At 39.5% G+C, this 26,004-nt stretch overlaps 1 protein-coding gene across 1 annotated transcript in view; it reads right to left on the bottom strand.

Annotated features, from left to right (window-relative positions):
- Window positions 1–1,803: 1,803 nt before the first annotated feature.
- INO80 (INO80 complex ATPase subunit) overlaps window positions 1,804–26,004 on the bottom strand; it is a 243,974-nt gene continuing 219,773 nt past the window's right edge. Inside the window, exons 29-36 of the mRNA XM_089654321.1 lie at window positions 22,151–22,223; window positions 14,350–14,508; window positions 12,071–12,173; window positions 6,854–6,942; window positions 6,536–6,691; window positions 5,929–6,088; window positions 3,152–3,364; window positions 1,804–3,041 (exon numbers count right to left, since the gene is read on the bottom strand). Of these exons, the coding sequence (XP_089510447.1) occupies window positions 2,827–3,041; window positions 3,152–3,364; window positions 5,929–6,088; window positions 6,536–6,691; window positions 6,854–6,942; window positions 12,071–12,173; window positions 14,350–14,508; window positions 22,151–22,223 (1,168 nt within the window). The 3' untranslated portion in view covers window positions 1,804–2,826. The remainder of the gene's footprint in view (window positions 3,042–3,151; window positions 3,365–5,928; window positions 6,089–6,535; window positions 6,692–6,853; window positions 6,943–12,070; window positions 12,174–14,349; window positions 14,509–22,150; window positions 22,224–26,004) is intronic.

Genomic DNA, 26,004 nt, shown 5'->3' with positions numbered 1-26,004 from the left:
TTGGATGTTAAACATTGCACTTAATAAATACAGCTGGATAAAACAAAAATTGTGTTTGTCTTCATTTCAGCTGCAAAGCAACAAAATGTGATTATTTTAAAAGGGTGTGATTCTTTTCTATACCCACTGTACATCCAGGAAAAAGAGAACAGGTGTTCCTAAAAGAAGCAGAGATTACATCCAGACAATGAAGGGAAATTTACACACATACATATATACACAGTATACCTGGGAAGTAAGCAATCCCTTTTAGGTGGTCATCTTGTTTAGTTTCTTCTGATGCTCCCACGGTCGTTATGGGTAGATAGGAGGACATATTTTATATCTAGGAGAATGTGTCCAAACTAGATCTAATTTTTCTCACCACATTGCCAATTATGTACATTACTCTATTTTTTTTGCTTAAGCACTTCCTGCCTGGCCTATGGCCGAATGGCGGCTGGCAAAAACCCTTATCTTTCTGGGTGGACGCCATATGGCGTCCTTTCGGGCATGCACAGTTTTTACGCCTGCAGAGCCGCGCAGCGGCACGATCTGTCACCGGCCGTGTACCTTGGACACGGCTGATGACAGATCTGAGTACCGGCCCCGTTGCCAGTACCATGTGACCTGCTGTGACCAATCACAGCAGGCCACATGACAGTTGTATACAATGGATGGCTTCAATCATGCCATCCATTGTATACTAGTGTGTCTAGCTGTGAATGGTCATAACGATCACATGCACAAGCTTGGCCAATCACTGCCCAGCTGTGTCATGTGATTAGCCGTGGCCAAATCACAGCTAAGCACAAAAAAAAAAAAACCCTGAATAAATCGATGTCATTCAGGTAAATGCTTGCTTATAGCAAAGTAATTCTTTGCTATAAGCAAATTGTGTAAAAAAAAAAAAAATACTGATCACTTCCCCAAAGTAGTACAATGTTACTATGGTAACATTGTACTACTTTGGTCATAGTGAAATATGAAAACAAAATCTTAAAAAAAGAAAGTAATAAAAAAATAATTTTTTTTTAAAAATTATATATTTTTCATACTGTCACCAGTGTCCCTGATCACCGCCATGCCAGTTATATGATGACGCTGTACTGCACTGGTGACAGTATGTAAAAAAAAAAATAGTGAAAATTATTTTTTTAATTTTTTCATTTTCCGAAAAATGACAAAAAAATACAACTTCAAAAAACTCGCCATGCCTCTTATGAAATACATTGGACTGTCTACTTTGCAAAAAGACCTCAAGAAATTAGATTGGCTGTCAGTACTTCAGGATTGATCAATATTCAGATATATCCCATAGTTTGTGAACTCTATAACTGTCCTACAGACTAAATAATACATCCTAATTTGGGTTATTTTCACTAAAGACATGTAGCAGAATACATCTTGGCCTAAATTTATGAAGAACAATTATTTATTTGCAAACCTTTATAAAGAAACAATGAAAAATGTGGTTTTTTTTTCAAAATTTTCGGGCTTTTTTTTGTTAATTTAGCAAAAAATAAAAACCCCAACGGTGGTTAAATAGCACTAAAAGAAAGCTCTAGTTGTGTGAAGAAAATTATAAAAATTTAGTTTGGGTACAATGTTGTATGACCGCGCAAAGTGTGAGAGCACTGAAACCTGAAAAATGGCCCGGGTAGGAAGGGGGTAAAAGTGCCCTGTATTGAAATGGTTAAAAGACATGGCTGCTGGATCAATTCTTCAACTATCTTGATTGTGAACACAGGTGACAATATAGGTGTGGTAAAAACGTGTCTGACATACAGAAATAAGTGGAAAAATACAATTGCAAAAGGTACCTAAAATTATCTTTCATTTATTCAGATTTGTTTTATCTCCAGTTAGTAAAAGAAAGATGTGCCTCTTTTTATACATATATACAAATCAGATATAAAAATAGACAACACATTGTAAAGAGGAAAAGAAGAAAAGGCTTTGCATTGCTTAGTTTCCCGCTGTTGTGTATGTACACACACTTGTGATATGCTCATCTGAAATGTATGTGTGCAAATAAATGCAGAGTTTTATCTTTACACTTTGTTGCAGGTCTGAACTGCAGGAAAGGTGTTTGAAGCCATCAAATGTTCACAGAGTAATTGGCATCTAATGCAGAGGTTCTAATTCTTAATCTCTGGGTAAGACTGAAATAGAAAGCAATAGTTCTGCATATGTGAAAAGGAGGTAGGAGGCATCAGCCAACAACCACATCCGATTAACAAGTGTCTTCCAATGAAACCACACTGCGTTGCTCCTGGAAATGCATTCAACCCTTGTATATAAACTCAACACATGACTGAGGTTTAAGTTGATGAACAGAATGCAGCAATTATGCATATGGCCTTCAAAATGTTGCACAAAAATAAACAAAGGATGAGCCTCTGGATTTCTAAAAGTTCACAAGCTGGAAGCCTCTTGCAAATTAGCTGCTAATCTTGTGTTCAGGAAAGATGAAAAAAATAAACTGAAAAAACAGCCACTGCATTACCGATGAACTTAAAACAGTGAATGCTTTCAGAGCATTTGGGCAGCACTGTACCTGCTACAAGTCTATTGACTTCAGGGCCAAGGATTCTCACTGAGATCCAATTATCCCAAACTGGTGCCAGACACATGAAATGCTTCTGTAGGGTCACACCATCTTGTAAGTCGTTGTTTCATCAAAGGTTGCCTTACTTTAAGGCAATGAAATTCATATTCTGTGAGGTGTGCACAGACGTATAGGATGTGTTGGAGGATGTCCTCCTGTAGATCTTTGGCTGTCCATTTTAAAAGACCTTGATTTATAGAAATACCTGGATGAACATGCCCATAGGCTGTAGAAATTTACTGTCCCCCTGGGTTTCCAGTAGATTTACTGTGTCTTCGTGTTGGGTTTTCCGGTGTTAAGCAGATGGGGTTATTTATTTTAGAAGTGCTAGATACATTGTTTCCTTTACTAATGGGTGAGTTAACTGGAGAGGAGGTGTTTAACGGGCCAAAGTCTGAAATGCCAGAAGTTCGTAACAGAGAAGTCTGAATGGGACTGTTTGCTGGTAGACCTGCAGAAAGATACATATTTATTTTGCTTACTTTAAATACAGTATGTTTACACAACAGAGACTCAATTCAGGACAGAATCAAATAGGTTGCACACAATGCTGGCACATACCTTTTGATACATTGTATCCATATGCTGCATAAGCTGCTGCAGATGCTGCAGCTGCCCCTGCCATTGCTCCTGCAATTGCTGCTGCACTGCCAGCAGTGGATTTTCGACTTCGGGATTTTCCACCTTTAGGGCCAATTCCACCAGCCTTGGCTCGATTTCTATTGCGATTTGAGCATCCTCGCCCGCCATACTGTGCATCCTGACTGGAAATTCCTATTTAAGAAAAAAATAATGAAGACCAACACTTAAAGAATGTTACATACTATGATAGCAATGTGCCAAGTTCCATAAACTGTAGATTTAGACTTATAGATTTCTTTAAACATTGCACAGTTTCAACTGGATTTTCCAATGTGTAAGTCTCTGTTTAACAAGCAAGCAGTAAAATTCATCATCAATGTATCTTGCACAGGAACAACAGAAAGGTGCTACTGAAGTAAGCTGTAGTACTGCAGTACTTGGTAAGAGGCTTAAAACTGTATACAGCACAAAGTGTATTAGAATTTCAATTAATTATCTAACCAAAACTTCCAATTATCTTCCAACAATAACAGGAGAGTGAATTTAGCAAATAAGCTGAAGTTATGCTTCACACTTATAATCACATCTAAGGATTCTTTCACACAGTCAAATAGGCCATGGTGTGGAAAGTATCTTGAGAAAAACTTTGCCAGAAGCCCAGGTGTGTGAGGGACAGCCATGGCCAGGAAGCCTATACAAAGCAATGACACGGGGTGGGGTACAGAAACAAGCACCCACTGGTCTGGACCAGAGCCATCAAAGGTACAGATAGACTTGTGGAACAGGACAAATACCAGTATGCAAGACATGGGATGGCCTAGCTAGACAACCACAGACAGAAAGGAACAGACAGAGCTGTCAGTACACAGCAGACAGGGTCATAACCAGGAGCAACATGTTACACATACAGACAGGATCAGATGCAGAAGCCAATACAGGTCACATAAAAGAATCAAAAACTGAACCCAATGCATCAGGACTGGCTGCCAAGGGTGGAGCGCCTAAACAGCCATAAACAGAGAACAGATGAGACACAGGTATATGTTGGTTTCTCTCAATGGTAACAACCCATCTATCTCTCGAAATGTGTAGGTTTTTAATGTTAGTGGGAAGCCAAAGAGAAAAACATTTTTGGAGTCCCAGCATGACATATCTGCTACTGCCTATGACATAGTTTTCTGTCTCAGTTAGATTTGTCTTAATCGTTTCATGCAACTCCTTTATCTTTTTAGACAGTCCTTCTAATCCTACAAAAAAAATGTAAATTACTTCATCAAGCATGTTGGTTAATTGATCAATTTAGAGAACAGAATGTGCTAATATGAGGATAAAGAGATTGTTTCCTTGGTTTATTTGCTTAATCGAAAAAAAAAAAAAATCTTTAGTAGAAAGTATCTCCCTCTAGTGGCTAAGAAATTACATTTTAACCACTTGCCGCCCAGCCACCGCACATAAACGGTGGCAGGGCAGCGCTCGTAGGCAAAAGCACGTTTTAAAACGGCTGCCTTCAAAACAGGTAGGGGGCGCGCCCGCCCTACCTGTCCCGCGGGTGTCAGCAGCGGGTCTTCACTGATCACTGTATTGGTGTCACTGGGGATGTCAGTGACCCCAAGTCAGATCCCCCCCCAGTGTCAAAATGTCCGCCGCAGTCCGCCATAAGTCGCTGGTCGCCGTCATATGTTGCTGATTGCCGCCATAAGTCGCTGATCGCACCATTATTATAATAAATAAAAATTAAAAATCCCAGTATCTTTCCCGCCATTTATAACTTTCACGTAAACCAATTAATTTACACGTATTGGGTTTTTTTTTAGCAAAGACATGTCGCAGAATGCATTTTGGCAGAAATTTATGACTAAATTTGATTTTTGCATTTTTTTTTACTGGACATGTTTTATAGCAAAAAGTCCAAAATATTGTTTTTTTTCCCTCAAAATTGTCAGCCTTTTTTTTATAGCGCAAAAAATAAAAACCGCACAGGCGATCAAATACCACCGAAAGAAAGCTCAATTTGTGGGGAAAAAAAGGATGTAAATTTCATTTATGTACCGTATTGCATGACCGCGCAATTGTCCGTTAAACTAGCACAGCGCTGTATAGCAGAAAAATGGCGTAAATTGCAGTATTTATGCCATAGATTGTAGACGCTATAACTTCCACACAAAGCAATCAATATACACTTTTTTTTTTTTTTACCAAAAACATGTAGCAGAATACATTTTGGCCTAAATTTATAACCAACTTTGAGTTTACTATATATTTTTTATAGCTGAAAGTAAAAAATTGTTTTTCTTCAAAATTTTTGGCCTTTTTTTGTTTATAGCGTGAAAAATAAAAAGCGCACAGGTGATCAAATTACACCGAAAGAAATCTCTATTTGTGTGAAAAAAAGGACGTAAATTTCGTTTGGGTGCAGCATTGCATGACCGCGCAATTATCAGTTGAATTAGTGCAGCACCGAGTAGCAAAAAGAGGCCTGGTCATTAAGGGGGGTAAATTCTCTGGAGGTCAAGTGGTTAAAGTAAAAATGCAACTATTACTCATTGAATGCCCCTTCTCATTTTTATTAATAAATTAAATTACCTGTAAGTTGTAAAAGTAAATATCCTAGTAAAATGAAAAACTGAAAATGACAACAGACTAAAAAAAAAAAAAAGATGTTTAATAAAGCAGGTGGGGGGGGGGGGGTTAAGCCTTAAAACAGACAAAAACACATGATCTTGGTCAAAGGAGTCACTCAAATGATTAATACTCACCATTCAGTGTGTCTGAGACAGAACCAGTAACAGATGCTGGAGAGTTTGTCCCTCTAGATTGTTGCGCCGAAGAAGAAGGGTCATCCACTATCACAAGCATGTCATTACTGCTCTCATCCATTGCAATCGATCCTGTGTGGAGTTCGCTACTGATCGATATCTAGCCATCAAAAAGATCAGAAATAGTAAGGGTACATTCACACGGGCCTTTTGCCATGGTGCAAATCCCAGCGGCAGGAATCTACTAACTCCTGCTGCTGGGTTTGACAGCTACTATCAGCTATCTGCGGCCACCAAGCCCTAACAGACAGGCTGTCAGCTGCTTCCAGCTGTCAAACCCAGCAGCAGGAATATGGGATTCACACTGTGGCAAAATGCACATACAAATGTATCCAAATACTTTACTAGTATCAATATTTGGATACACAATTATAATGCTAGTCAATCTGCATCACTATAAATAGAAGATTTTCCTGACAGATGAAGAATCAAATAAGCACCCTAGGGTGATAACTGTATAGCCAATCCCTAAGTTCTGCTATTATTCCACACTGTGTTTTGATTGTCAACACACACAACTTGGTTATATTTTCTAAACTACACTGACCTCGCTGAAGGGACTTGGCATTGCAGAATCCACACTGATGAAGGAATCTTCTCCATCAGCAGATAGGTTTGAGTTATCAGCTGAGGGAACGAAAGGGATAACCAGGTTAACTCCATCTTTCTTTTTTTTCCCATCCATCTCATCTTCTTTCTTCTTCTGTAAACACAAATAAAAAAACTGAAATGCAACTAAATATCAAATGTAACAGGGTATACAGTATATCTGCTATAGTATTCACACAAGCATTGGAATGGTTAAAAACCAAAAAAAAAAAACACATGACCTCACAGCAGTAAGTGAACAGTGAAATAAAATGACCTTTTCTGCATATTTTTCTCTTTTTCGTTTGCGTTCTTTCACTTTGTTGGTCTCTTCTTGCTGCCTCTTCTCCTCTTGCCTCTGGCGTACTGAAAATAGAACATAATCTATAGGTAACTGATTACATACCAGTCAACACTGCAACTAATTCTTTAGAACTCTCATACATATCTTATTTTCAACAATAACCTAAAGACCTTTTTAGCGTCTTAACCACTTAAATTGGTAGTAAACCTCAGACATGAAATGTGAACTAAGCATATCTTTAAATAGAACAGAGCTAGCCTGGGTCTGTCCTGCTTCCCCCTGTAGCTGCATATCAGTACAATAGTGATCTATTACATGTTCATTAGATCAAGCAAAAAATATATAAAAAAAAAATTATATGATGACTGCTCTGCTGTTGCAGAGGTGCATGGGGCTTGTCCAGGTTTTGAAACAAAACAAATTGATTTGAAAAATTATAAATTAATCAATAAAAAAATATTCCCTACCCTGAATAATCCTCAGGATCAAACAAAAATATCAGATACTCTGAACAGCATTTGCATTTACTTTGTTGGAGGTAAATACTTAAGCAAGCATAAATCACATTTTTTATCTAATTCAGAATTTTAACCTTTGCATGTGGTAGATCGGGGGAGGGGCCTGAACATGGCGCCATGAGCTTGTGAGGAGAAGGAGCTCCAGACGCTGGAGTGATGACAGCTGCCTAATTGGACCACTTGACACCCCACCACCGGACATAGATCCAGATTCTGACAGCCGGGGAGGTGAACGGGGTCTCTTGTACAGTGCCTGCTCCTGACTCCTGGATTGTGACCAGCCCTATCCGGTCCTGTAGGCTGGAAGGGGGAGAAGTGCCCGGGGAGCCGGTGTGGTCCCTGGCTATCAGATCATGCTGGGGAGGTGGGGGACACCCAAGGGACACCTGTGCTGTATGCGGAGGTGGAGAGGTGGCCGGCAGGGAAGGTGAGCCCTGTCTGAGGAGTGGAGCAGTGGAGAGGCGGACACCGGGACCCAGGAGTGCCTGTCAGTGGAGGAGGGAGGAATCCCCAGGGAGGATTGAGCACAGGAGGAATCCCAGGAGAGATCATTGATTTGGAGCATTGCTGTGAGACCATGAGACCCTGAGATACCTGTAAGCACAGGACACTTTGGAAAGATTGTATCTCTACACAGGTTCAGCAGATCATCAAATTGGAAATGCAAGTAGAAGAGATGAAAAGGGAACAGAGGAAGTTATCCTATAAATTAGAGGATGATGAGAACAGAGAGAGGAGAAATAATCTGAGGATCCGGGGTGTACCAGAAGATACAAGAGAAGAGGATCTGCGGAGAAAAAAAAATAAAGAGTGTGTTTAACCCCTTGTTAGGAAAATCAGACACAGACCCTTTAAAAATTGAGAGCGCATAAAATTAGACGTCCACCAGGAATCATGTCAGAACTTCCAATAGATGTGATTGTCCACTTCCATCATTATGAGGATAGAGAGCATATGGAAAAAAATTACGAGAGACTTCTGAAATAAAATTTGGAGAAACGAACTTGCAGGTTTTTGCGGATGTAGCCTCCGAGACTCTATCCAGAAGAACATCATTGAAACCATTATTAGATCAGATGAGGGAGAAAAGAGTTCGGTACAATTGGGGGTTCCCGACGCACTTGATGGGGTGGAAAGATGGGAAAATCGGCAAGATTGAGATTTCCAGAAGAACTAAGAGACTTGTGAAAAATTGGAACTGCAGAATGTTGATTTAGTGGGGTGGTCAGAGGGGTCCAACGAGAGAACGGTGTTAAGAAATGAGAAATGGCAGCATATTGATAAAAGAAGAAGGTAGCTGGGTCAGAGGGGGGCATTGTCTTTAGGTCTCACATGCTGAGAAGGTTTTCCCTCCCCCCCCCCTTTTTTTTTTCTCCTCGCCTCCCTTCATTTACCTTCCCCTTTGTTCTCCATCTGGCTCCCTACAAGAAGCCAAAGTAAGATATCTTCGTAATTGGCACATAAAAAAAGCAGGATATAGATTTGCATTGGAAGATTACCCTTAAAAGAGAAGACCTGAAGGACCTATTAGAACAGGAAACGAGGAAAGTCTTCAATAGAGTTTCAAAGAAAAGATACCAGTGGGGGAATAGACCAGGAAAATTTATGGTGAAAAGATTTAGGAAAAGGAAATCAAAATATGATATAGAAAATATTAAGGACAATGAGGGGGAATTGATCTAATCTACCACTGGTATTGCTATAGTAGGCTTTATGAGATGAACTCTATAAATCCAAAAGCAACAGAGGAAGAGAAGAGGAGGAAAAGACAAGAATTCTTAAAAATGGCAGATTTACCAAGAATTGCAGAAGATAAATTAGCATCCCTATAACGCGTAATTTCCCAGGATGAAATTAGAGTGGCCCTTAAGAGTTTGGCAGGAGGAAAGAGCCCTGGCCCTGATGGTTATATGGTGGAGTATTATAAGAAATCTAAAGAGTTATTGGTCCCTAAACTTTGTAGATATATGAATGCACTGGGGGAGGGAATGGAAATGAGGGAGGAATCATTGCACGCATATATAACAATTATTCTTAAATAAGGGAAAGCCACAATGCACTAGTTATAGACTAATATCACTATTAAATAGTGATAGTAAGCTGTTTGCAAAAGTACTAGCTACCAGGATGAAAGAGCTGATGCCGGAGTGGATACACCTAGATCAAGTAGGATTTATCCCAGGAAGGGAAGGAAGAGATAATGGTTTAAGATCACTGCTCCTTTTGCAAAAGCAAAAAAGAGGCAGGCAGCCGACAATTATACTGTCAATTGACGCAGAAAAAGCCTTTGATAGGGTAGATTTGGGATTTATTATAAATACACTAGAAGCAGTAGGATTAGGGGAAAAAAAATGGCGAAGTGGATAAAAGGGCTTTATAATTACCCTTCAGCAGCCATGAAGGTCAATGGGTCCCTGTCGGGGACCTTTAGAATGTATAATGGAACCAGACAGGGATGTCCATTATCCCCGTTGCTATTTGTTTTATCCCTAGAACCACTTTTGGTATTGGTAAGAAAGAGCACAGATATTACAGGAAAACACTACGGAGAGTTATCAAATCTGAAAATAAACCCTCAAAATCTGAGATTTTAAATATTAAAGTGTCAAAAAGCAGAACATTTTCCATTTACATGGAGGGAAAGAGAATTAGGCTATTTGAGAATAAAGTTAACCTCCTCAATAAAGGACTTATATCAAGTTAATTATATCCCACTAATAAATTAAATTAAAGATGAGTTGAGAAGACTCTCAGTGGGGTTGGTCTCATGGATTGGGCATATAAATCTGGTTAAGATGGTAAAAGTCCCAAAAATCCTGCATAAGTTTCAAATGCTCCCAATATATTTACCCGGATCTTGTTTTTAGGATAATAAAAAAATTGATACTGAAGTTCATATGGGCTAATATGAAACCAAGAATTAAGTATGAAACTTTGTTACAACAAAGAGAAAAAAAGGAGTAAATCTGCCAAACATGAGGAAGTATTACCTGTCGGTGTTATTATCACGGGTGGTAGATTGGACACATAATTCACTAGAGAAAAGTTGGGTTGAAATGGAAGGTATATCAAGTAATACACAATTAGAGCGGATCATTTGGATTCCACAAAAGTATAGGGTTAAAGATAAAAATAGTAGCACATTGACAGGGAAGGCGTTGAGAATTAGGGATCGTTTGCATACGTCAATGGGTTGCAAGTACAATTCTTTATTGTTCCCTCTGGTGTTTTTTCCTCCAGGGAGAGAGAATATTTCAGGGAAATGGTTTAAAGATAGAAATGCTTGGTTAAGGGATATAGTAAAGGATAGCTATGCACTTTAAGCGTTAAAGAGTAAAAAAGATTTATTTTTTGCATTAGATGAACTGAGATACTTTCAATTAGGACATTTTGTCTCAACTCTCCCCCAACCACTGAGGATGCTTAAAGACATGCTTCCATTTGAAAAAATGTTGAGTTCCAAGATAGTATATAAACATATAACCTCTAGGATTTATAAGATCCTAATTGAATTGATAGGATCTGAACCTCCGTCATTTTTGGATAAATGGGAAAGAGAATTGGGTACAAAAATAAAAAGAAAAGAAGATTAAAATGTTTAAGTTAATGCATGGAGTGATAAATATGAACACAATTGAAATTAATGTTTATCCAGATGGTACTGTACACCGAGTGCGGCACAAACAACGAGGAGAAATATCACCACTGTGTTGGAGGGGTTGTGGGGCAAAGGGCACAATGCCTCACATTTGGTGGGATTGTCCAAAAATACAGGTGTTCTGGCAAGATAAAATTCAATATATACAGAAGATTTTGGGGGTATCTATTCAGATGGATCCGTGGGTGTGTCTTTTTTTATAAATCAGATGTAAGTGAAACAATATAAAAACAGTATATTATACCATCTGATTAGTGCGGCAAAAAGTTTAATCCCCAAATTTTGGCAGGTCCAGGACCCCCCAACAACGAGGGATAGATAGAATCAAATATATAAATAGGATGGAGGAGTTACGCCATATGGAAGACAAAATGGAAACATCTAGAAAAGATTGAAGTAGGTGGTATTAATTTAAAACATCCGGAAAAATATTTAAAAATGAGGGTAGTAGAAATGGAGAATCAAACTGGTTAACTAGATAATAGAAAATAGGGTTGTAAACATTGGTAAACAGGGAAGGAAAGAGTTAAGAATTACTTAGACAGGGGTAACTGTATTGGGAGGGGAGGAACGAGAGGAGGGAGGAAATGGGGTTAAAGCTGTTTTTGTTTTTTTGGGAATGTATGTGATTTGATAAATGATATATGGTTGATTTATGTCTTGCAATAAAATTTAATAAAAGATAGAATTAAAAAAAAAAGAAAAAGAAAAGAATTGTAACTGTTGCAAATCTGAATTTTGTTTTCCTGTGCAAGTTGCAACTATATACAAGATGGAGCTTTATCTTTATAACATTGAGCTTTATCTTTAAAATTATATCCCCCTTAGTCAGAAGGCTTCATTGATCATATAGTTTTGCAGGATTTAAAGCTGTGCAAATAAAAAAAAAAGCTGTGTAAGGAAAAATTATAGAAAAATGCCATTTCTAAACTGTTCTGAAAAATAAAAGATTTGTCCAAAATAAAAGAGGGAGAAAGGCTGTGAGGCTCAATCAGAAACCCTCAATTTACATACATTTCTTCTCCAGCTCTTCATCATCCAGAAGGAGGCTAACCACCTCTTTTGGTTTAAGAGTGTCTGGTTTAAAATTTCCTCCAGAAATGACCACTCGTTGAATCTGCAAAAAAAAAAAAAAAAATTGACAGACCACAAATTGTGAACAAAAAAAAAAAAAAAAAGATTGTCACTTTGAGTGATAATGTGTTTACAGGAAACAACTAATACTGGAAAAGGTAATGTTGAACAATGCTGCATACACATCAGAATTGGCTGCTTAACCAAAAAATGCTTGCCAAATTGTGGCTGGCTATGAATACAGCGTATTCCTTAATAAATCCACATAGGCTTTAAACTAAAGAATTTGCCACATGTTATTGAACTGTGGCAATGGCTCACCAGTGCAGGTTTAAAAACAGGTGTATGGTTCAAAATAAGTGTCCCTTAAGCAAAGAGCTATCAGCTATCCATGTTCACTTTAAAAGCTCTCCCAGATGGGTCATGTGTCCCAGGTGGTCCAAGTCATTTATCATTCTCAGCCTTCCCTTGATGCACAGAGTACAGTATGTTTTAAAGGAGAAGTATAGACAAAGCTATGTTGGCTATACTTCTCCTGGGGATGACAGGAGTGCAGTTTGTTCTGCACTCCTGTGACCCGTTTTCAGCTGACAATGGGCTAAAGTTTGCTGTTGGATGATGTCATTCACCTAGTCCATACTCAGGCAAGATCCCAGGTTTAAAGTCTGGATCCATCCAGATGCCTGGATCGGCACCTGGCTCAGCCTCTCAGTGAGCCACTGAGAGCCTGAGCCAACCGTTCCCTTCCCCTCCACAGCCCGGAGCTCCAGTGAGTGCTAGAGGGCAGAGCTGCACACCGACAGTAACGGCTCTCTGCTCAGAGTGGAGAGAAGAACTGAGCGATCACAGAGTTTGATTGCTCAGTTCTCAGTATTAGAGCCGACAGGGTACAGATGCACTATCAGATCGATGCCGCATCCAACTAGGTGAGTAGAAATGTTTGAGTTTTTTTTTCATAACCCATACTTTTTTTAAACGTTTAAGGTGCCCCCATCCATTACAATCCAGTTACATTCTATAATCATTACATTATATATTCTCCATTACCTTTGCCAACTATTAAGGGCTGACCTAAATAGGCTAGTTAAAACAGAACTTCACTCTCTTAATCAACATTGACTACTTTTAATCATTATGCAGCTAGCATTAGTAAATAAATAAGAAAGTAGATCATATGTGCTTATTTTAAACTTTTTTGTTTTGTTTTTTTTACAGTTACTTCCTGGTTTCCATGGCTAGGCAAATGAGATTATACATCCAAAGGAGTCTTCTAAAAGGGAGGAGGGGTTTTCTTACCTAAGCCCACCCTCCTGCCTTCATGCCTAAAATAAGGACAAATGGGTTTCAGGAAGTAATTGCTACATGAATCTTCTGCCCTTACTCAAGTTGGCCACAGCCAGAAATGCTAGGAGGTGTTTTTCAAGACAATTTCTCAGCAAAATAAAGCACGGAAACATGAATGGATGGAGGAGTTTGCTTTGAATATTAAAAATGAACTAAATAGCATTTTTGTTTTGTGGTGCTCAGATGGTGTAGTTCCGTTTATTGTACATTATATGCATATAAGTGGGTTTCTCTCCTTGAATCACAGCACACAGATGCTGGTGATATGGATAATAAAAATTAAATGTAATATGTGTAAATTTATTTTTGTACAGGTTGCATTAATTCGGAAGTGGTTTTCTGGTGAAGCGCAAGAACGAAACATGTTGAAACCACCAATGATGATTGCTTGATCCACAAGAATTATGACAGATGAAACTTTGATATAATGCATTACATGTGCTTGTTTTGGGGTACACATGTATCATGTTTAGCAATTGTCATTGGTTTTAACAACGTCTGATTAAACTCAAACGGATGTAATAAAAGAGATTTTATGTAATACATATATTTGTGTAAATTATGGCACCTAAAATGTCCCATTTATTATTGTTTGTTGAGCGTGTTTTCAGGGGATGTGGTGTTGAATTCAGCCCTCCCTCATCCACTTTGAAACTAAACTTGTGTGGTATTTTCTTTTTTCAGTCTACCTATTTGAGCTCATCAATCAGTCTAGCAGACCCTTCATGTAAAAAAACTCTACATAAAACGCAAAAAAAAAAATCTGATTACGGATAGAACGTCCACTTTTCCATAGAAGTGGATATTAAGCCAATTAATATCAAGGAAAAGAAACTATTTCATGAATATGATTAAAGCCAAACTCCATTTCTCACCTCGCTCTTCTCTTTTGCTCTTTGCAGGATACGTTCCTCTATAGTGCCCTTACATATGAGCCTGTAAACAGTGACTTGCTTGGTCTGACCCAGGCGGTGAGCTCGGTCCATAGCCTGCTGATCTACAGTTGGGTTCCAGTCACTATCATAGAAGATTACCTAAAAGATGGTAAGTAATACAAACACAAATAAATTAAAGGGAACTATAATTTTGTCAATTTTCTAATGTTTAAAGGAAAAAAATACTGTATCTTTTATATAATCATTTAAAAACATCATTATCAACTTTTATATAATGGTTTAATAACCTTAGTTTATTTACATAATGTAATAATTGAGTTAAATGATTCAAATTTACTGTGGTACAGTCTGGACAACCCATAGTCTATGGGATCCCCCCAAATATCCACATGCACCCTAGACCCCAAGTAGTCTACAATCATATGATTGGGGCACTGCCTGTAACTATTGCCTGTAGCCAGGCCTGTCGTCTGTGGTTGGAAAAACTACTGAAAAGCTCTGCCGAGACAAATCCTACTGCTTCTCCTTTCATGGATCTTAGGAGCAGAGGCATGTTGGACATGAGATGAGAACCTGCCATTATCTGGAAAGGAAGCCAAAAGGTTCTTCTGCAACATCTGTTTTAAGTAGTGCATTTCTTGCTCCCTCTGGAAGGTAGTAAGATATCCGCCATGTTCCCCTTCTATCTAATTTCAAAAAGGTTTGCCACCCAGTAATGGTCCCTCTCCTTTGCCTGAATCCTGTGGTCCTTGCATAGTCATTTCAACATGGATGAACCAATTTCCCACAAATTGCCAGGAGGGTGTCCAGAGGACACCATTGACATTAGTGATCTCACCCAGCCCACGGACAACTCTAGGCATTTGGGGAGGGGTGAATAGTCCTATGGAAGCCTGCCCAATTTTCTGCCTATTGCCAGCATTCCTATCCTCCTTCTTGTACTCCTCCGCTACCTCCTGCTGCCTCTGCTTCAGGGGCAGCGCCAGGTGGGTGCTTGCGGGTGCTGAAGTACCCCCAAAAATTATTTAAGCACCTCAATAGCACCACCAAAATTCAGATGCCAGCACTTGCACATCTGATTTTTTTTTTTTTTTTTTCATTGCATCTGCACATCCTCTATTAATGCCAGAAGCCTGTGGAGGGATACAGCTGCTCTGGCCACAAAAGTCCATAACCTTTAGTTAGGCCCAGCAGGCTGGTTTCAGAAGCAGATTGATATACAGTCTCTCTGCAGCCTCCTCAGTCAATCAGAAAGCGCAGTAGCCACCTCCTTCCCAAGCCAGTCCCGATTTGACTTCTAAGCTAAACTGTAACAGAATGAGTTGCCAGCAGCTGGATTAGAGGCGGAGAGGAGAGGAGTGGAGAGAACACAGATGGACTACAATGAAGACAGATTCTCCAGTCTGCAGTGATCCACGTGAGTCGTTTTCCTACACTTGGTCTAAAAGGAAAGAAACCACTTCTGCCAGTATGGAGAGAGCAGGCTCTAGAGGAAGATATCCTTCATCCAATCAAGCCATGCTGTATTCTGACATCAGAAAGCTTTTGGTAAAGATCCTCAGCAGTAAAGTTTAAACACAGAATTCTGCCAGCAAAAGTTACAGCGAGAAAAGAATGCAGGATGTCTGTGTTCTGTCACTCCCTCTCTTTGCTTGCTTTATCCTTAAAAGAGAAGTATTTGGATCCCCCCCCCCCCATTATAATTACTTAGGTGCGATGCTGCATCTGCTCCCTGCTGGCTATATGGGTGAGAACTCAACGATCACATGACCGCTGATCGAGGAGTTCGCATAGCTGCTCTGAGCAGAGAGTGGGACTGTCACTCACTGCTGTCTGCTCAGCACCCCTGAGCCCGCTGGAGCGCAGGGCTGTGGAGGGAGCAGCTGGCTCAGGCTCTCAGCAGTTTGCTGAGTGGCTCAGCCAAGTGCCGCTCCAGACTCTGGGGTGAATTTCAGCTCAAGTGCAGTGTACAGCCTGCCATTTACATGAATGATTGTACGATGCTGTAATCCTCTATACAGCAGTTCGATCATAAATATTCATAAATGATTCAGGTCAATGATGGGCCGTACACCACACTGGACTGAGAAAACTGAACTGCAATTACACTGAATGGGCTCAGCCACCTGTGTGCAAGAGCCTTGAATCTCAATAAAAGTAATATGAACTTTTTCCCTCTGTACTCGCTCTTCCTTCTCATGTTAGTGTATATTTTATCCAATATTGAGTTTGGTATTTACTACCACCACCATATGCAATCTATTCAAGAGAATCAACTAATTTGCAACTCTGCACTCCATGTAGCATACTCCTGAACGCTACACTCTGTACATAGCGCACTCCTGATATCTGCACTGTGTATATATAGCGCACTCCTGATCGCTGCACTGCGTACATAGCACACTATTGGACCCTGCATTCTGTACGTAGTGCACACACAAACACTGCACTCTATATGTAGCGCACTTCTGAAACATGAACTGTGCATGTAGCACGCTTCTCAACCCTGCATGCTGTAAGTAGCACACTCCTCAATCCTTTACTGTATGTAGTATGGAGTATGTATACTCCTGGTATTTAATGCCCACGGTTAGTACAGTTTGGCCAGATCAACCATTTGGTGCAGCATGCTCTCTGCTTCAGTAAGGGAGGAAGGGGTCATTTGTATTGTTATGGGAGCGGGATTGGATCCTGCACCTATTCTATCAAACAAAAAACGGACCACCAGTATACAGGGTCACACTGATCACCAGTATGAAGGGCCACTGGCAACCAGCCTACAGAGGACATACCAAATCAAATAAAACCACTACCACACAACCAACAAAAATCTCAAACACAATAATCACAGAATCTTTTTAGCTGGTTGCTGCTAGCATTGATATGTGTTCCCACATCCATCGTGAAGCAATGTAAAACAAAAAAATGCAGGAAAACCCTACACTTACTCTATAAAATTGTGCAAATAGACAGTTATATGTAATGGTAAAACCTATATATGAATATCCAGTACAAATCAACCAATGTATTGCAATAAATTAGTGATGGTGTCATCCTCTCTGCAAAAATATTTTGAGAAATTTCAGAGCTGCAATGTGTAAATAATGGTGAAACCCCTTATGTACAATAATAGCAGAGATGAAAATCAAACAGTGTATTAGAACATAGTAGTGATGGTATCACCCTCTGCAAATGTTAAGAAATATTGTAGAGCTGCAATTTGCAAATAGTGGTGAACCCCCTACATATAATTACAATAAATGTGTAATTGATGCACATTTATTATTATTATTATTATAATATGTATGGGTTTTCACCACTATTTGCACACTGCAACTCTGCAATGTCTTAACATTTGCAAAGGGTGACACCATCACTACGATTTTATAATACATTGGTTGATTTGCACCCCTGCTATTATAGTACAAAGGGGGTTTCACCATTTTTTGAACATTGTAACTCTGCAATTTCTCAAAATATTTTTGCAGAGAGGGTGACTTCATTGCTACTATATTGCAATACATTGCTTGGTTTGCACTGGATATTCAATCATATATAGGTTTAACCATTGTACTTTTAATTCCATTTGTACTGTTTTATAGAGGAAGTGTAGGATTGCGCTGCACGTTTTGCTTTCTATTGATATAGAGAACATACTGATCACCTTTGTGCAGGGGCATACTAATCATCATTGTGCAGATGTACACTGACCACCAATGTACGGGAGCTTGAAAAGTGTTGACTATCGATGTGAACTAATATTGTACGTAGTCTTGACCCCACATTCTATATGCCCTATAATGTTGACCTCTTCACTCTGAATGCTATGTTGTATATCGCACAATAAATGGGGAACACTGATTGCTATACTGCTGGGGCTTTATTAGTGTGTTGTGGTGGGGGTTAATTGTTGTGACGTGTTGCAGGTTAAATATCATGCAATGTTGTGGGCTAACTATTGTGAAACATTGGAGGTTTTTGTGCAATGTTGGGGTTAACTGTTGTGCAATGCTGAGGGTTACTTATTGTGCAACGCTGGGCCTAATGAATGTGCAGTGCGGAGAGTTAAGTATTTAACCATATCCTGGTTAATTAATCTGCTGTGATAGCAGTTAATTTTTGTGTCCTACTGTGGGTTAATTATTGTGGGTTCTGGGAGTTAATTATTATGCTGTGTGTTATTGCTAAACTTAACTCAAGCTGGGGGTTATATTTTCTGGCCCCAGCTGGGCTTCTTTTAATCCTAGTCTTATCAGTTCACCCCCAGGTCTTATTTGGCCTACACAAAAAGGAAAAAAAGTGTTATACTACAAGCCATAGACCATGAAGAAATGCCCAGTTGCTGGCAATGCCCACAGGTGGCACACTTCATGTGACACATTAGCACCCCCACTCATACTTTCAGCACTAGCATAGCACCCCTAAAAATTTTTGTCTGGAGTCACCCATGCCCTGCCTCACAGAGAGCCTACTGGCCTTAAGACAGGAGAAAGTCTGTCTGTCTCTTTTCTGCTGCTGCGCCTCTAGTGTCCAGTCAATCACACCACACAATGTGTACTCCAACAGGAACACCAAAGCAAACATATTACTAATTCCCACCTTGTTGCGACTCACAATTTGGGTCACCTCTTTGAATGGTGACATGATGCTGCGTGCATCCCTGAGTCAGAAACTATGGGCATGGTAAAAGGACCGCAGCCCTACAGAGCCAGTTCTCACCCCATACTTGCACAGATATTTGTGATGAGTTGCTGCTGCTAATGCAGCCTCAGCAGCATAGCCAGTGTGGCATTCCAGTACATGGGTGTATCACATATTGGATGTCTGGCAGAAAGCCTATGTTATCACACCCTTTTGGCTAGGTGCACATTTGCAGGGTATACTCACCCAAAGTGGCAACACAGTCTTCTGGTCTACTGCAGGACATTCTGGAAGCCAAGGTACTTACACAGGAACTGCTGCACCACCATGTTCTGTACAAATATGCCAGGCAAGGCAACCTGCCGAAGGGTGGACAGAAGGGTGGTGCTGTTGTCATACATGACCTTGTCCAGCACAAGATGGTGAAGATAGTAAGTCACCATTCAACTTGCCCCTGAAGAGCTGCCAGAATCAAATGCAGTGTAGCTTCTGTCTCCCAGGCATTCAAGCAGAAAAACAGCATGGCAGTATTTTGGGCCATTGACTAGGCTCTAAGGCACTTTGGAATACTGGCCATTCTGCAGAGTCCAAGATGGATGCCAGAAAAGAAGGGGTAGAGGTTACTGCATTGTCACCTACACCAGTGTGCAAGACAAAGAGTGACACCACAGCTGCAGTGTGCCCCATCCTGCATCCTTCTCTGCCACTAACAGAGTGGTCCAGCAACACTGACATTACCTTCCATATGCTGGTGGAGGGCAGGAATAACCATCTAGGTGAAAAAATAGTGAGAGTGGTCAGGTGCCTGCCACTATGGTGTAGCACAGGCCATAAAATTGTAGAAGGGGACCAAATCAATGAGCTGGAATGGGAGCAAATGAAATCCAGCAATTTTTCCAAGCTGGCATTGAGACACTGGGCATGAGGTGATTAGAGGACAATTTTACTTCTACTCCAGCAGCTGTGGAACAGACATCTGCCTAGTCAAATATACTACTGGAGATGGCGGGGTGGAGTTAGGAGAATTATGGCGAGCTTCAAGGCTACGCTTGGCCCTACTCCTACTGTGTAGTCTGTTAGTCTACAGCTTATGCAGCTGACCTTGACATTAAAAACAAAAAAAGGCCCCAGGAAAAAAAAAAAAAAAAAAAAATCTTTTTGTCTATACACTGTGAACACAGAGAGGTACACAGTAATATGTAGCATAACATACTGCAATTCACAGTAAAGTAGCACAATGTGGCACTGTATACACATTAATATTTAGTCTATGACACTGCAATCCACAGTAGTGCAGTACAAAAGAGCACCGTGTAAAGCGTTGTATAGCACAACTCCCCCATCACACACTGCCCCTATGGAAGTCAACATACACTGACAAATGCCTGTTGGGAGCACTGACTTTTAAAGTTAGGGCCACATAAAGCCCCCATTATTGGCTATTCTAAGCTACCTGACCTCAGTTCAACAGACAGGAAGTGCATTACTGGTAGTCAGTTGCTTTGATGCAAATCAACAATAGCATTAGTTTGGCATCTCTGTAGATAGGTTGGGTTCACTGCAAACCCAATTTCAACCTAAACCCGAAGTTCTTCTCTAGCCAAGACTTTGACTCTACCCCTGGTAGCCCCTCTCAAACAGTGATTTGGCAGCCTTCTAATATCAACACAAACACAAAGCAGGAGCTCTGGGGGGGGGTGCACGATGAACTGAGCTGCCAAGAGAAGGACTGACATTACTTCACAGAGTAAACTGATCCATAGTGCAGATAAGTGAGGATTGGTTTTAAAGTTCTAAAGTTTGTTCAGAATATGTAAACACCTGAATGTCCATAGTCTGGCTACCACTTCACTTTAAAACAAATATTTTTCAATTACTTATTTCTTAATCCTGAACACAGTAAGATAAAGCAAAATACATAGAAAAAGCACATTTTCTGCTTTGCAGTCTGCATCGTAAAGCCTGAAAACTACTCTGCCAACAAATGTATAGAATTTTCATATACAATATTAGCATTATATAGGAGTTAGGTTACTTAGTGATTCTAAAACCTAAACATTTTTACATTAAAAAAGAACTTCACTCTCTCAATCAACATTGATTATTTTTAATCCTTATGCTGCTAGCATTAGTAAATAGATAGGAAAGTATATCGTATTTACTTGTTTTAAACTTTTTTTTACACTTCACTTACTTCTTGGTTTCCTACCTAGGCAAATGATGTCATGCATCCTAGGAGGAAGGGTTCTCAGCTCAGCCAATGCCTGAGATAATGGCAGACGAATTTCAGGAAGTAAATGCTATATGCATCATCTGCCCTTACTCAAGATGGCCATTGCCAGAAATGCTAGGACGCGTTTATCAAAATTATTTCTCAACATAATAAAGCATGGGAGACATGGATTGATGGGTGAGTTTGCTTTGAATATTAACTACAGTATACAATATGAATTAAATAGCATTTTTGGTTTGTGGTGCTCAGATGCAATGCAGTTCCACTTTAATGCATATGTATTAGTGTTGCCCCCTCAACCACCCTTATACTTACCTGATACCTCACTAGATCCAGCACTGTGCGGCTCCCATCCCTCTCACAGACTTTGCCGAGGCAGTGGGAGTCATTAGTTACTGCTGCTGTTAGTCAAATCTTGTGACGAGGGAGTGGGATGCAGGGCCTAGCAGCAGTGTCTATGGATCCAGGTAGCACGGATGTATATTGCTTGTTGCATTGACATGCATCTTAAAACGTGCTGCATTATTTTTCTCAAAGACTTGAATTGAAGTCACTTGAATTGAATTTGATGGTAAACTGCATATCAACATACTCCATATACAGCATAGAGAACTTTCTTGCAATGCACTGAAAACAAAATCTCCTGTGAGATTTACTAAAAGCTGAGAATCTTCACTGATTGGATAATTTACACGATTGGATAACTGAAGTGAATATTCACTCAATTTATTGACTGAAGATTATCAATTCTTAAAGTAAATCAGCCTCTTCATCCTTAGAGTTTCCAGAAATATGTGAGTGGTGGACTGAGTTCACAGCAATATTTACCTAGAAGATATTGCTTTTGGGTGTACTGACTTTAATATAGAAATTGCATGCAACAGACTGAAACCAGTGTGTGCTTACCGTATCAGCAGCTGTAAGATTAATACCAAGCCCACCAGCTCTAGTACTTAGCAGGAAAACAAATATGTCAGTCCTAAAGCAAAAGAGAAATAACCTTTAAGCAATATGGGATTAGGAACAACAGTATGTAGCACACATATGATTTCAGGCAGATCACATTGACGCTAAACTGACAGTGTTTTCCCTTTATCCTCGAAATTATTACGGTTTGTTCTATGGACGGCTAAACTCTTCCAATGTAGCACTACAGCTGGTAACAACTGGTATTGTACCTGGACCATTCAAAAATAATGCGTTCCTAAGAGCACTAGTTATTTTCTGCCAAGCCATTTCGGTAAAGCATATCTAATAAAAAAAAAGCCAAAAATGTTATATACTGCAAGCTTACCTGTCCTTAGATGAGGGGGCTGCATTCATTTTCTTCCCCCCCCCATCTTCATTTTCACCTGGTAGTCCACCACACTTCCTGTCTCAGGGTGTCTACTGTTCAGACAATCCACTCTATCTATAGAGGGAGCCATGGTTGTCACCCAAGCAGGACTTTAAACAGGTCTTCCTCCCTATTTCATCTCAATTATGGGGAGGATGACATTGACACAAAACCAAACCCCATTGATACAGACCCTAATAAGGCAGCTCACGCCTATGTAACGCTTACTTTGTTTCTTTCTACCAATATACAGTTACCTTATAAGCTATATACTTGGATATCAGAAATTTCTCTCCAAGCTAAAAAGTTTCATTTTACATTTGCATTGCTTCAAAAAGTTCATTATGAATAATTTTTAAGCATGCAGTACCTTGAAAATAAAAAGTAGCACCTTTCAACTTGCATTTGAGAAACTCTCTAGACCTTAAGCACAAAAATTAGAAAAACTACCAGTTTTAATTCAATTAGCCTGAAGTGAACAGAAGGAGGAGCCTGACCATGGCGTGGAGTGAGAGCCCGATGTGAGGGCTCTCAGCTCCTAATACCTCCGTTTGTCCTGCCTGGAGAACAAGACTCACCAGTGAGAGGGGTGGTCTCGATGGAGAAAGCGAAGAAAGCGACAGGAGGGTGAGTGTGAGCGTCGGACTGCTGTGACAGAAAAGAAATGTGGGGGAATAGAGATGTGTTGAAAAACTAAAACGGGGTTTCACCCAGGGGGTCTCTAAAGGAAGAGAGAGGAAGGAGAAGGAAATAAAAGAAAAGGCGTGGAAGGAGAATAAGATACAAACAAAGACCCAGAAGAAGTGGAACTTGGCGGAGGTGATTAGGAGAGGGGGGAGAGGAAAAGCAAAAGAAAGAAAGTGGTGAGAATATTCCCCTGGAAGAGAGTATAAAAGTGACTATAACTTGATTTAGTTCCGAAAATAACCCCCCAGAACCCCGAAAAATTTGAAAATATTGCGGACATTACGAAAAATAAAGTGATTAAAAGGAGGCGGGCCTAAGGCTTCCCAAACAGGCTCAATTAAAAAAATATATACCCTCACAGGAGAAACAGACCCATGAAAGACAACAGGGAATATTTGAAGGAAGTGAGATGGAAATCAGTGTTGGAGAAAACTCCAGACTATCCCTAGGAATAGCTAATAGTAGTCAACAAAATGGAAGGAGTGGGGATGGAAAATGTAGAAGAACAAGATAAGAGCTCACAGATGCCCACCAGAACAGAAACAGCAGAAATGTTCAAAGGACTGGAGAAATCCGTAAAGCAAGAAATGGCAAAAATACACAAAGATCTGGGGCAAATATTAACCAGAGTGGAGGAGACGGAAGAAAAAGGTGGATAAACATGCCCAAATTATCCAGAAGTTAGAAAAATGGACGATAGAAATAAGAAAAAAACAAAGAAATCTGCTATATAAAATAGAACATCAGGAGAATAGAGATAGGAGATGTAACCTAAGGATACAAGGCCTTCCAGAGATCTCTCAAGGATAAGATCTAATGGGAATAACAAGGAAAATGCTGAATACTATAATGGACAGACCTACATTAGAGACTCTTAAAAAAATGGACAGAGTATATAGAATAGGAAGACATCAACAAGAAGGTAGAAAAGAAAATACGAGAGATGTAATTGCGCAATTTCATAATTATCGAGATAAAGAGGAAATCTGGAAGAAGAGGAAAGGAAGAACTGTGATAAAACATGGAGAAATAAATATACAGATTTTTGCTGATTTAGCAGCAGAAACATTGATAAAGCGATCTCTGAAACCATTATTAGAGCAGATGAGAAAGCAGAATATTCGATACAGCTGGGGATTCCCAGAGTGTTTAAAAGGATAGAAAAATGGCCGTTCAGCAAGATTGAGACTCATCTAGTACAAGAAACAAATGTGAAGTTACAATCTAGGCATTACCTAGAGTGGTTTTATGCAGATTCCCCAGTTAAATGGGCAAAGGGAGCGGCAATAGGATTTGCGAAAAACATAACGTTTAAGTTGGAAGAAAGATGGGCAGATCCTGAAGGGAGATTCTTGTTCCTGAAAGGAATATTACAGGGAATTACTAGCAAATATTTATTGCCGCATAAGAAAACGGAGATATTTTTGAAAAATACGCTGAGAAAATTGATGGATTTCAAAAAAGGTGGTCTGATTGTGGCAGGAGACTTCAATTTTTGTATGGATCCACAGATAGATGTGACCTCTCCGGTACATAGAGAAGGTAGCAGGTCTCTAAAAAAATCTAAAAAAAATTTTATATCAATGTCAACTGGTAGATGCATGGAGAATTAAGCATGTGAAGCATAGAGACTACACGTTTTATTCCCATGCACACAAGATGTACTCAAGACTGGATCACATACTGTTGGATCATCGACTTATTGAGTCTATAGTTAAAGTAAATATAGAAACCATGTCGATTTCTGATCATGCTCCTGTCACAATGAAATTACTATGGGGAAATGAGCAGAGTGGAGGGAGATCATGGAGGTTAAAATGAGACACTCCTTCAGGATCAAGAGACGGATCTGAAAATTAAGAAGGAAAAAAGCAATGTTTTAAGGAAAATTATTCTGAGGAAGTGTCGGTAGCCACGGTGTCGGAAGCTCATAAGGCCTATGTTAGAGGAATCCTAATAGCGATAGGAGCAAAGAAGAAGAGGGAAAGAAGGGAAAAAATAGATACACTTTTTAGAGAACTCTGTAATTTAGAGCAGATACATAAAAATAAAATAACAAAAGAGGGGATGCAAAAGATAATAATTAAAAGAGAAGAATTAAATAATTTCTTGGAAGAGGATAAGAGGAGAGTCTTTAACAAAATAAGTGAAAGATATAGATGGGGAGATCGACCAGGAAAATACTTAATGAGGGCCCAAAGGAAAAAAAAAAAAATCTACAAATTATATAGAGAAAATAAGAGATGACAAAGGAGAACTACTGCACTCAAATAAAGATATAACAAAAGTGTTTAAAGATTATAATAAGTTATATAATATAATGCCCCATGGTACTAAAGAAGAAGACAAAATAAGAAAAATAGAAAGAAGACAGGCATATATAAAAAAGGCGGGATTACCGAAATTAAGCGAAGAACAATTAAAATCCTTGGAAATAAAAATCACACAAGAAGAAATACAAATAGCATTAAAAAGTACTGTAGCTGGAAAGAGCCCAGGCCCTGATGGGTATACAGTAACATACTATAAAAAAAAATAGAAAAATATTAAAACCAAAACTGAGGCTATATATGTACGGTTTGGGAGGAGAGATGAAAATGAGGAGGGAATCCCTGCAAGCTCATGTCGCCCTTATACACAAGGAAGGTAAAGACGATACCTACTGTGCAAGTTATAGACCGATTTCCCTATTAAATTATAATCAAAAGTACTAGCAAACAGGTTGAGAGATTTAATG

This window comes from Staurois parvus, unplaced genomic scaffold (assembly GCF_062004578.1).
Source record: "Staurois parvus isolate SC_StPar_1 unplaced genomic scaffold, SC_StPar_1.0 ptg000751l, whole genome shotgun sequence".
NCBI classification, from domain to species: Eukaryota; Metazoa; Chordata; class Amphibia; order Anura; family Ranidae; genus Staurois; species Staurois parvus.
The sequence above is the reverse complement of the archived record's forward strand: the minus strand, read 5'-3'. Positions and strand labels throughout refer to the sequence as shown.